The following is a 13,293-nucleotide window of genomic DNA, read 5'->3' as shown; positions in this document are numbered from 1 at the left end:
AGGCCATCGGATTCATCTTCTGAGAAGTTCATGGAATTGGATGGGTGGAGGTTCGGAACATGGGTACCTTAGATAGCAGATGAACCTTCAAGTGGGAAACAAAAAACAGACCAGTTTCCATGGAGTTGATTCTGACTCAGAGGGCCCTGGTGGGGGCCTGATGAAAACTGGGCTCCGTAGGCTTTTCCTGGCTGCGAGCTGTGAAAGCAGAGCACCAGGCCTCTGCCAAAGGGTTCCTGGGCGGGTTCCAACGCCCTGTCTTTTGGTTCGCAGTCCAGCGTGCAACTGCTTGCACTCCTTACGCTCTCTTGAGGGGAACCCTGTGCTCTTTTAGGGGAGGGATGTTTTACGTACAACCCTGCAGACTTTCCTGACACCTTTCATATGAACACAACATTTAGATTTATGAAGTCCATGAGCAATGATTCAGGAAATAGATACCTTTTTTTTTAATCGGAGAATTAGACTCATGACTTTTGAGTTTATGTGACCTTTTGCTTTGGTTCTTTGGAAAAGCAGTTTGAAAGATTGCTGCGTCCCCCACCAATGCCTCCCGCCCCCCAATCCCTTTGCACTAGTTTCCACCCCAGAAAGTTTGTTACTGTTGTCCAGGTAGGTTGATATTATCTGGGCTTGATAGTTTTTTGTCTGACCCTGAGCTGGGGATGGGGAAGCTTTTTTTCTGCCAAGGGCCATTCGGATATACATAACATCATTCTCAGCCATACTGATCAAACATTTAATTAACACATCCCTAATGTGTTGACTGGAGCAGTTTCTCTTTGGTGAGGCTTGAGATGTTAGCTGGCATTGGTTTCATGGGCCTTATATGGCTTGAGGGCCAGATGTTCCCCACCTCGGCCCAGAATATAGCCTCCCTTGTGATTGGTCTATTTTGTGCACCTTGCAAAGACTGGTCAATATGTTTATGCAAGTAAATTATTATAGCTTACCGTGCAAATGAAAGGAGCCCTGGTGGTGCTGTGGGTTAGACATTGATCTGCTAATCACAAGGTCAATGATTCAAACTTACCAGCTGCTTTGTGAGAGGAAGATGAGGCTGTGTGCCCTGTAAGATTTACAGTCTTGGAAACTATATATCATTGTTTTGAGTTGGAACGGCACTGGGTTTACGATGCACACAGAGTGTCTGAAGACTACTGAGGAGGACTGATCAGTTTGTGATCATGGTGGGAGGGTCTTGTCTTGACCTTGCAGCAGAGCCAGTGGTAATAACTGGGAAGGGTCTCTATGGCAGAGTCCGTGGTGACGGCAGGAACCTGCTGCTGGGAACGCAGCTGTAAGAGCTGACACAACTGCTAGACTGTATGTGAGCTGGCTCAGGGAGATGCTGATGGCAGAAAGACCCAAAGCAGATACACCTGTTCTTCGGGGCCCCAGAGGGAGCCTGTGCTCAGGTAGCTGAGAGGAGGGCAGCCTAACAGAGAGATGGGCCTTCTTGCTTACCTGGTGGAGGCCTGAGGAAGCCGTCGCTCACAAAACAAGGGAGGCTGTGTTCTCCTCTTTGGAGAAGCCTTCCAGACTTGGCCTGCATGTTTCCTGATCCCAAGTGATACCCTGTTCCTTCCTTAATAAACCACTTAATTGCAAGCATGGTCTCTAAGCTCGGTGTGGCCATTGCAATGGATTATTGGACCCAGCAGAGGAGTAGAGAATGCTGTGGGCAAGGCAGCTGGTGTCAAAATGGTAAACAGTTTGGAGAGCAGAGGCGCTCACGTCTACCTCACGGGAATCAACTTTGGGCTGACCCTGGTCATTATTCACCACCACCACCACCCCCAGCCCCCCTACTGAAGTTAAAAAGTTCTGTCACTACTGCTATCTTCATCTCATACACGTGCAACTTCATTTCTCGTTCTGTGGACTCCTTGGATTGGAAATGAGATCTAGTCTCTTGTTTGAATCTGGAGACTCTTGGCTCCTGGCTGAGAAGTGGATGGTACAAATTCTCTTGGCTTTTGTCTGCATGGCCGTGTTAGGACGCGTCCTCTACAGAGCTTCAAATGCTGTCACACAACCCCTATCTGTCAAATGATCCGACAAAGAGTAACCCAGCATAACACAATTATGTAGAAAACACCTGATACAGAGGTCAAAAGCACTGGAAACTATTGACAAATGCTTGATGTGCAATTTTAATACCTCAAATGGCAGTGAAGATATGGATTTGATTTTTCCAGCTATTAATACTCTTTCTTCACTTTGATCTGAAGAATGATCCAATTAGTGGCTAAAAAGCAAACACCTTACACTCAGCTTGAACACAGAACTGAAACCACACCATACTACATAAGGTGACTTGTTTTATTTTATTCCTTTATCTTCATAACCACTGCCATAGAGTCAATTCTGACTCACAGTGATCCTAGGTACAGTTTCCAAGACTGTAACTCTTTATGGGAGTAGACAACCTCCACTTTCTCCTGAGGACCAGTTGCTGGGTTTGACCTGTCAACCTTGCAATTAGTAGTCTGATGCTTATTCTACCATGCCATCAGATCTCCTTTGGTCTTCACTAGCATTACTTTAATTTTCTCCTACCCAGACAAATGGTTGGATTGCTCATTACAGGATTTTCCCCAAAGATCCAACAAGTCTTCAATGATTCATTTGTAAGTTTGCACCCAAAGATTCTTACATTCTTAGCCTTGTTGCTCTCATTCATCCTGGATCATTGTGTTGTGTTTCTTAACCAGTCCTAATCAAGCCTCCATTCTGAAAATTCTTTCTTAAATAAATCTTCCAATCTTCACTCCCTCTGAGACACGGACAATGCTGTGCCCATGGAAGGCAATCAGTTCAGCCTTTTCTTATCCTCATCTTGGTGATATTTAGGAGCTAGTCTTTGACCATAACTTAGATTTAAACGTATTTGAAGAGGGAATAAAGATGGACTAAAAAGAAAAACTAGAACTACAGAGAAGGCCTGATGAATTCTGGCTTGGATGGTGGGAAATGCTCCAAGAAAGCTGGTGATTTCTCTGAATCTTGAAGGATCAGTAGGAATTTGCCCAAAGAAAGAAGCAGTAGAGGTAGAAAGGTGATGGTTTGGGTAGCAGGAATGGGGGTTTAGAACATGGGCATGAGAAGTCAAGGTGGAAATGCCTAGGGGTCTGGAGCACGGGTGAGCAAAACAGAGCTGAGTCTCAGGTGAGTCTAAGTGCTCAGGTTGTGAGAGAATGAAGAAAGGAATGTCCCGAGCTAGAGAGTGTCCCTAAGAATTCATGCTATTTCCAGATCTTAGAATGTGACTTTATGAAGAAAGGAAAGGAAATAGGAGGCAAAGGACAGTTATAGAGGTCTAAATATAGGCATGTACATATGTAAATATATTTATATATAACAATAGGGAAATAGATCTATGTACTTATATTTATATGTTAATATTAAGGTAGCAGATGACATTAGGCCTTGACTCAAGACTCCCTCAATGCAAGAACACTTTGTTCTATTAAACTGGCATTCCATGATGTTCACCTTCCCAACACAATCACTGAAGACAAAGAGGATGTATAAGCAAATGTGGTGAAGAAAGCTGATGGTGCCCGGCTAGCAAAAGATATAGCATTTAGGGTCGTAAGGTTTGAAGATAAACAAGTGGCCATCTAGCTGAGAAGCAACAAAGCCCACATGGAAGAAGCACACCAGCCTGTGTGATCACAAGGTATCCATGGGATCAGGTATCAGGCATCTAAGACCCAGAACAAAATCATACCAATATGAAGGGGGCAGGGGGAGGGTGGGAGTGTGGAGTGGAGACCCAAAGCCCATCTGTAGACAATTGGACATCCCTTTACAGAAGGGTTGCGGGGAGGAGACGAGCCAGTCAGGGGACAGTATAGCAATGATGAAACATACAACTTTCCTCTAGTTCTTTAATGTTTCTTCCCCACCCACTATCATGATCCCAATTCTACCTTACAAATCCAGCTAGACCAGAGGATGTACCCTGGTACAGATAGGAACTGGAAACACAGGGAATCCAGGACAGATGAACTCCTCAGGACCAATATTGAGAGAGTGATACTGGGAGGGTGGAGGGAAGGTGGGGTAGAAAGTGAGAACCAATCACAAGAATCGACATATAGCCCCCTCCCTGGGGGACAGACAACAGAGAAGTGGGTGAAGGGAGACATCCAACAGTGTAAGACATGACAAAATAATAATAATTTATAAATTATCAAGGGTTCGTGAGGGAGGGGGGAGGGAAGCGAGAGGGAAAATGTGGAGCTGATACCACGGGCTCAAGTGAAAAAAAGATGTTTTGAGAATGATGGTGGCAACAGATGTACAAGTGTGCTTGACACAATGGATGTATGGATGGATTGTGATAAGTTGTATGAGCCCCCAGTAAAATGATTTTTAAAAGGAGAAAAAAAAAGAATGTGACTTTCTTTGGTAACAGGGTCATTGTGGGTGTAAGACCATACTGGTGTATAGTGATTCCCATCATGTGGCGGGTGTCCTCCCAAGAAGAAAAGAATAGAGGGAAGACAATCATGAGAGAGGAAGAGATGGAAGTTAAGCTCTCAGAAATCTAGGGACTCCTGGAACTACCAGGGGCCGCAAGACTCCAAGAAAATTTTCCTCTAGAATCTTCAGGGGAGCCTGGCCCTACCAAATCTTCTATCCCAATTTCTAGCCTGCAGAGCTTTGAGGGAGTAAATTCCTGTTGTCTTCAGATGCTCCGTTTGTCGTAATTTATTATGACTTCCCTAGGAAACTAACACAAGGAGGTTACCCTAAAAGGGGAGCTTGGTTGGTAATGTACTTTGTAGAGTGTGGTTGACATCAAAGGACCACATTAGCAACATGGAAGAGGCTGATGGAAAGTGGGAGACACTTGTCCTCTGTCACCGGAGGGCCCTGAGAGCCTGCGGTTGCTGTGGTTGCTTTTCTTGGTCTGATCCCACTATGAATCGTCTCTATTTCCTGGACACTTGATACCCTTGGCTGTAAACGAGCCGTCAGGAACAGTGTTGCCCTTCTCAAACGATTGCTGCAATTACTGCAGGGACCGATCAGATAACTGCTTTGGAAAGTGGAGAGTACTACTTACAAATTCAAAGATAGTTGTATGTGTGATAGAATGGGCTTTCTTCAGTCCCTCCTGTCCTCCAGCCCCCTCTCCTCCTCCACCTTTGTGGAAAGAGGATCTTTGGTCAGTCTGAGGACAGAAAGACCGCGTGAGCATGATAATAACTCATCCCAATTAGGAAGCTTAGCAGAAATAGCCAATGAGAAATGGATTTGTAGATGCTTCCTCACAATCTCTGGCTCTAAAAGGCTTGAGTGCTCCCTTAGAGCTGAGATGGACGCAGAAACAAGTATCACCATGGAGTTGGCCTTTGGAGAGCTTCTCTAGGATTAAGCCAGCCCCTTGGGAAGCACACAGGAGCATACAATATTAAGTGGTATATGGAAGGGAAACAAGATGAAGGGTATCCTGGACTTCCATCCAAAACCAGGTCCACATTGCATGGAAAGTCTGGATAAACAAGTCAATGCCTCTTTACAGCATCGTCTGAACTTGTGAGGTGTCCATCCACTCATAAAATGGGTTTCTTTTGGTTATTAGTCATACCAAACATTCTTCCAGGTATTGCTGATGGAACTGAGAAGTTAATAATTTTTTCCAAGTTGTTATTCCTGTTATAATCGCATTTCTCAACTTAAAAAAAATTCACATGGAACGTGGGAAACAGACCAGAATTTGCTGTTCAGTCTCCCCCGCTTCTTCCAGGGAGTTCTCTTCTGCCCTTAGGGTCACCGTGAATCAGAATCAGTTTGATTGGCAGTGGACTGACTTGAGGATTTTTGGTAACCACCACCACTATCCATTTCCATCTTTCTTTTTTTTTTCCAATCACCCTAGACAGAAATTTGGAGACCCTGGGTGTTATATTCTCAGCTGATAACCGAAAATTGGAGTTTGGAGTCCACTCAGGCACTTACAAAGAAAGGCCTGGCAACCTGCTTCTGCAAAACCCACCATGGAAACCCCAGCGTTCTATCTTCATGCCCTTGCGATTGCCAGGGGCTGAGTCAACTTGATGGCACATATATGTACATACGTGTATGAAGGAAACTTAACTTGGTACTCATTAAGCTGTAACTCCTCATTCACCATTTCCTCCATCCTTAAATAGAAATTTTGATTTAATTGTTTCCATCGATTTAATAGATTTCTAACTTTTAACTTCACTGCATTTCCCAGCTACCTTTTTCCCTAGGGAAGAACACGTCTAGGTGCCTATCTCGGGGAGAAAATGTTCCCATTTCTCAAGTGGCTGGTTGAGAATAGGTGCCCCTGGGCACTAACGACTGTATCCTACTCTTCACTGGTCTTGACTTGTGGAACCTGTTAACTTCCCTCACAAGCCCTCACGATCAGGAGTTTTGTCTGAGTCCTAGGTGGCCATTGCAACAAATGAGCGAACCCAGCAGAGAAGTAGTGTTGTGGGAGGACTGATTGGTGTTAGAAGAGATAAAGAAAGATGGAGGCTGGAGGCCTCTTTGACCTCTGCCTTGGGGCAACAGGGAAGCCCGAGAAGGTCAGATAAAACTTCCGTGTTGTGTAAGTAAGGTCCAACAGTAGAACCACCGTCCTTCCCCCTCAGTTCCTGGGGGCCACCTGCTCTTGGGTCTCTCCCCTTGTCATGGGACTGCCTCACCAGATTCGGGTTTCCAACAATGGGAGCGTATTGAGTGAGTGACAGGCAGGGAAGAGCTTGACCGGGCAGGCTGCCGGGGTGGATCCTGGGCCCAGCTCCTCCATGTACCATGCACTAGGGTGGGTGCCAGGATGAAGCCCCTTCCCGTCAGAATGAGAGAGGTGCTTGTATCTTCTAAGTGCCAAGAATTCATCCTAACAAAGAGTCTGCTTCTTCCCCTGTAAGTGAGGTGGAGACCTGGCTGTGCCTCAGGTGTGGAACGGGATCATAACATAACATGTCTCAGACATGAAGTGTAGGATGCCCTGCCTGGATATGGTTTCTGATCCCTCCTCATCACAATTGAGGGCTTCTCTTCCTCATGGGATTTCTTGAGCTCTCTAGCTGCCTCCTGGGTCAGTAGGTCCCATCTAGCCCACCTGGGGTTAAGCCCTCACTTGCTTGCTGAAGAGCTGAGGCCAAATTCCCAGTGGAGGGTGACTGACACCTAGTAGTTTGGGGAGGTGAAGAGTGTCTCTTCTGGAGTCTGGCCTGGAATGTGTGTCCGTATCCCACTGTCTACGAATAGTCATTACTTTTCAGGGCTGGACCTACAGGGTTACAGCTCTGGGACCCTTCTTTCATGTGGATTCTGACCCATTCCCCAATTCAACTGCTTGTCTCTCAAGATGTCAATGTCTTGTGTTGAACAAGAAGGTGAGAGGAAGGGTGGGAGGGGATGAGGAAGATGAAAGAGAATAATTGGTTGGAGGTGTCAGGCTGTCAGGTTGGGCCAGAGACAGTGGGTGCTGCAGGTTTTTCAAGAACACATTGGCAGTTACATAACCTGTTGTCAATTTGAGTGAAGGGGTGGAGTTTAGCCTGTCAATCAGGTCACAGCTTGATGACCTCATTTGGAGGTGCTAAGGAGATAAATAGCTCACTGGAGGTGGGACACACACACTCACTCCTTGGGAGACATTCCTGTGGACAAGACATAAAGAGCTACACTGGAGCCACGTGGAGACCCCCTGTCAGCACTGAGATGCTTCCACTGCCACTGGAGCCATAAGGCTTTCCACCCACTGGCCTTTGATCTTCCTGCATTCGGCATCATTGCATGTGTTGTGTGATTCTCAAGAGGACTTTATAGATTGGTATGAGACATATGGGCTAATATCGGACTTATGGACTTGATCTGGACTGGGATATTTTCTCAATATTCAATTGCTCTTGTATATAAAGCTCTTTCTTATACACATATGAGTGTTTATGAATTTGTTTCTCTAGTCCACCCAGACTCACACACCCACCTTACCTGTGCCTGGAGAGCCGCTCCTGGCCCGTCCTCTGGCTCCACCCTGTGCTGTAAGAGAGGGGAGCAGGGATAAGTGCTGACCCCTGGATGCCCCTGCAATACCCCTATTTCCTTGTAGGACCTTCTCAGTGGCCTCAGACTGCAATCTGGCCCAAATGATTGGACTCAACCAGGTCTCGAGCCTCTATTCTATGACAGGTCTCTGACATCTTGAGGAACTCATTAAGTTAGAACATCCCCACAGCCCCCTGCCCCAGGTAGAAAAACCAAACCAAACATGCAATCCGACTAGCTGCCCTGGAGTTGGTTCAGACTCCTGGTGGCCCCAGGTGTACGGAGTCGAAGCGTGCTCTGCAGGGTCTCCAATGGCTGTGACCTTTCCGAAGCCGGTCTCCAAGACCCTCCAATGTGCTTCAGGGTGGCATCCAACCGCCAGCCTTTCAGTCAGCAGCCAATCACTCAACTATTTTTACCATCCAGGGCCACAGACATACACTCAGATATGAGTTGCTAGGACAAGGAACTCAAAACATCCAAACCTGAAAGAGTCAGGGGATCTGTCCGCTGCTCTCCCTACAAGGACTTCGCAACTGTTTAAATCCCTACAACAGCCCTGCCAGGATAGCTGACTTCAGCTCCCAGATGAGACAGGGAGAGTTCAGATCACCAGACTGAGGTCACTCAGAGAGCAGCTGTCAGACGTTGCATCTCAACCCAGTCCCTGGGACTGGAAGGATCCCATCTGCTTTCCCATCACCCTACAGCTGCCAAGGGCCCCTCAGGTGGGTCCAAAGGGGAGGAGGATATATGCTCACCTTCCCCCTCCAGGACCTTCAGCTGGCTGCTCATGGTGAGCCGGGCTTGCTCACACCTGTAGTCTAAGGTGCTCTCCTGGCCCCATGGTGGCAGGCCTCCCTTCCTGGGTCTGACGGCAGGCAGCCTGACTCGGGTGTGACTGAATGTGGCTGACGGTGAAGTTTAGGAGAGGGTCAGGGAAAGGAAGAGGCACGTTCCTGGCCCATCAATCCGGCTGCACACTCCTCTGCTTGGGTTTCCTGCATAGACACTGAGTAGCCTCATGTTTCAGGCATCATTTAAACATGAAGGAGCCCTGGAGAGGCCTGGTGCGCCAGCTCTTCCCTGGGCAACGGCACCACTTGCATTTGGCCCAGGAAGGTGTGAGGAGCAGGCCAGGGGCACTGCCCAGGGCTCTTCCCTACTACTGCCTTGACTTCCTGCTTAGGACAAGGCACTGGGATAAGTCAGAGAAACAATACCTGTAGGACACACACACACATACACACACACACACACACACACACACACACACACACACACACAGAGCTCCGATCTCCAGTATGAGTCAGAATTGGCTTGATGGCAGTGGATTTGGGTTTTATAGGTATATATTCCTTACTATTGATTCTATTTCTGTGGTGAACCCTGCTTGGTACAATCCTCTATTGTGAGGGTTAAGTAAATTAGAGCAGGTCAGAGACCTTCTCAGGCCAGATAAACCCTAACAAACTGAGGGCGTCCCCTGCTGAGCACCTGCAGGAGGTACCAGCTGCATGCCCTGGACCCTTTTAGACCCCATCTCTCTCCCCTCAGCCCAGGCTCTCTTTCCTTGCTTTTGTAGGTAGGGTGTGGTGGGTGTGCAAAAATGTCTTCTCTTACTCTCGCTCCCTGTCACAGAGAAGATGTCAAGGTACAGAGAGAGCTGTATTAGCACTCTCAAGAAGCACCTAGAGTCACACCAACTTCAACTTCTCCAGAAAGCTGCAAGTGAGCAACTGAGGACCTTTAGACTGATTTGTCCATCGGCAATGAAATTTGTTAAGCTTTTCTTAACATCCTCCTTAAAGAAGCAAAAGTTGTAGTAGGGCAGATATGTCCACACAAGGGTGTCCTGTGGGTCCATATGGGGTCATCTCAAGACGCTATTTCTGTGTTTGGTTCACATCACTCCACACCATACCGATTTCTCAATGTCCACTTGCTAAAGTAAAGGGTCAATAGAAATGAGCGAAACCCGAATTAGATGGATTGACACAACAGCTGGAAAAAATGGATTCAAACATACTAATGATCCTGGGATGGCACAGGACAGGACATTCATTTGTTCTGTTATACATTGCTTTTGAGCCAGAACTGACTGATGGCACCTAGTACCAACAGCAACCTCTCTACTAGAGGAGTGTGGGGCTCTCGCAGGTGTGAAGCAATGCTGTGTGAGTCTGGTTAGATGTGAGTATCTCCAGGAATGGAAGCTGATTCTCTCTGGAAGACTGCTCTTTCCACTGTGGCACAACATTAGCTGCTGAGATCATTCATTCTCGTGGCTTATTTATAAAAGATTCACAGACAGAACTTACATCAAGATGGCAGATTAGGCAGACATGCTACACACTAGAGAGAAGTTTAACAAAGACATAAAATAAGGAAACAACACAATCAATGAACTTGACCTTATAGACATATACAGAATATGCCAACCAACACCAGCTTGTGCAATCATGAGGTGTTGAAGGGATCAGGTATCAGGCATCATCAAAACAAAAAATCACATCATTGTGAATAAGGGGGAGTGTGGAGTGGAGACCCAAAACCCATCTGTAGGCAATTGGACATCCCCTTACTGAAGGGTCGCAGGGAGGAGACGAGCCAGTCAGGGTGCAGGGTAGCAGTGGTGAAACATATAACTTTCCTCTAGTTCCTAAATGCTTACCCCCCACCCCATCCCACTATCATGATCCCAATTCTACCTTACAAATCTGGCTAGACCAGAGGATGTACACTGGTACAGATAGGAACTGGAAACACAGGGAATCCAGGACAGATGATCCCTTCAGGATCAGTGGTGAGAGTGGCGATACCGGGAGGGTGGAAGGAGGGTGGGGTGGAAAGGGGGAACCAATTACAAGGATCTACATATAACCTCCTCCCTGGGGGACGGACAACAGAAAAGTGGGTGAAGGGAGACGTTGGGCAGTGTAAGATATGACAAAATAATAATAATTTATAAAGTATCAAGTGTTCATGAGGGAGGGGGGAGCGAGGAGGGAGGGGGGAAAATGAGGAGCTGATGCCAGAGGCTTAAATGGAGAGCAAATGTTTTGAGAATGATGAGGGCAATGAATGTACAAATGTGCTTTACACAATTGATGTATGTATGGATTGTGATGAGTTGTATGAGCCCCTAATCAAATGATTTTTAAAACAAAGTAATTTATGGAGTGGTATTGTCATATAGGCTAATATCGGACTTATGGACTTGATCCATACTGGGCTGGGATGTTTTAATATACAATTACTCTTTGATATAAAGCTCTTTCCTATACATATATGTGTTTCTGAATTTGTTTCTCTAGTCAACTGGAACTAACAGAGATGGAGTCTGAAAAGGTGGGAGGAGAATGGGAGTATAACCATGAATATATATTTTAAGAAGATATTTATATATATTTATTTTGTTTTTAATATATCCATGAAAGTGGTGAAGCATACGGGGAAAATTTATGAAAACTTGGACATAACCAAACACCTTGAAGGAATGAATCTCTGTGCCTGCAGGATCAAAAACCCGTTTCAGGGGACACAAAGGTCCCTTGGCACAATATAGTTCACAAAAACATCCAAATTTGGAGAGTAGCAACGAGGGCCTTAAAAACATGTGAGCTGCCATACTAGGTACAACTGTTTGTCTCTCCCTATCCAGAGGAAAGAACATGGTGAAAATCAAAATACACATGGAAACCATTAGTCCAATGGACTAACAAATCATTAAAATACCAGTCTCTACAACCCTGACTAGAAGAATCAAATGGTGCCCAGCTCTTTGAAAAGGAACATATTAGAAGATTCTGAATCTAAAAGCCACTGCTACTGCGTCAACTCCAACTCATAGCCACCCTGTAGGACAGGGTAGAACTGTCCCTTTGGGTTTCCAAGAATTTGAATCTTTATTGGAATAAACAGCCTATCTTTTGCCCAAGGAGTGGTTGTTGGGTTCCAACCACTGACCTTTTCGTTACCTACCAGCTCAGTGCACAGCCCACTACTCTTTGATATTGAATATCATAGAAAACAATGTGGAACAAAACTCAAATCATATGAGACCAGGTTTACTTGTTGGATTAAAGATTGGTGGTGAAAGGTTGGAGACGGAGGCACAGAAGGAGACAAGGCTCAGTCAGGAATGAGAAGTGTAGAGAGGCTTTATTAAGGTGAGGGAAAACTCACGGATGAGTTCCGCGACCCAAGGAGTTAGGTCAGGGAAGTCATGCCTGGTAGTGAGGCGGTGGCACATATACGGGCTTGAGTCAAGGACGTACGTATGTGCTGATAAGAGGGAGGAAGGCCTTCTGGTGCCACAGTTGCAGAGTCTGAGTCAGGATGTGGTCTGTGAGTAAATCACCCTGGAACACTGAGGGCAGGGGCTGTACAGACCTGGCCCGGAGAGATAAGCTCCTTGGAACACTGGAGGCAGGGACTGCACAGTCCAGCTTTGGCCTTGAGAGGTGGGAGTGGGGGGCAGAAGGGGCTGCACAGTCCAGCAGGTATCTTTTGGGAGAGCTGGGGGAAGCGGCTGCATGGTCCGGCCCCGGCCCAAACAGGTGGTACCCCTGAGGTGATGCCCTTAGTCACCCTTCAGGTCTGGAAATGAACTCATCCTTCTGTCAGAACAATCAACCATTTACTCAGAAAGGAAGAATTTACCCAAAGAAAAACTCAGTGTTGGGGAAAGCAGAAAGACACGGGAAACACAAGAAGAAAGTGGGAAAAGTGATGGTACATTGAGAGGTCGTCAATGGGTTAGTTGAAATAAAATGTGTAGGCATTGTGGAATGTGAAATTGATTATTAGCTCTGTAAACATTCAATTCCACTAACTGTTCACCGTACTGTGGTGGCTTGTGTGTTGCTGTGATCTTGGAAGCTATGTCACTGGCATTTCAAATAGCAGTGTTGTTGTTCTTAGGCGCTCTGTCTCTCTCAAGTCAGTTCTGATGCATAACAACTGAGATAGTTTATTGTGCCAGTCTGGCTGATAAACACAAGTGGGATTAACTGAAGGGCAGAGAAATAAATGCCTTGGTGAGTCTCGCCTTTCTTGTCTCAATTTAAAGGCTACACTACCTGTGGGACGCCTAGCCTGTGGACTGTGTCGCTGTAAGTTGAGGTCCCTTTAAGACATCTCTGGAGCTGGGGACTGGCGGTTGGTGACCTGGCTGGCAGTTGGTGACCTACCTTCTGATTGGCTGCTGTGCTGACATAGCCTAGCTCTCTATAAGATCTGGCA

The 13,293-nt window shown here is 46.4% G+C and overlaps 1 protein-coding gene across 1 annotated transcript in view; it reads right to left on the bottom strand.

The window, feature by feature from the left end:
- Positions 1 to 8,881, bottom strand: part of TMC2 (transmembrane channel like 2) — a 78,553-nt gene extending 69,672 nt beyond the window's left edge. Inside the window, exons 1-2 of the mRNA XM_045295321.1 lie at positions 8,808 to 8,881; positions 7,993 to 8,040 (exon numbers count right to left, since the gene is read on the bottom strand). Of these exons, the coding sequence (XP_045151256.1) occupies positions 7,993 to 8,040; positions 8,808 to 8,841 (82 nt within the window). The 5' untranslated portion in view covers positions 8,842 to 8,881. The remainder of the gene's footprint in view (positions 1 to 7,992; positions 8,041 to 8,807) is intronic.
- Positions 8,882 to 13,293: the final 4,412 nt, after the last annotated feature.

This window comes from Echinops telfairi, unplaced genomic scaffold, assembly GCF_000313985.2.
Source record: "Echinops telfairi isolate 266 unplaced genomic scaffold, ASM31398v2 ScPeMD7_5592;HRSCAF=6446, whole genome shotgun sequence".
NCBI classification, from domain to species: Eukaryota; Metazoa; Chordata; class Mammalia; order Afrosoricida; family Tenrecidae; genus Echinops; species Echinops telfairi.
This window is presented reverse-complemented; position numbering and strand designations above follow the sequence as displayed.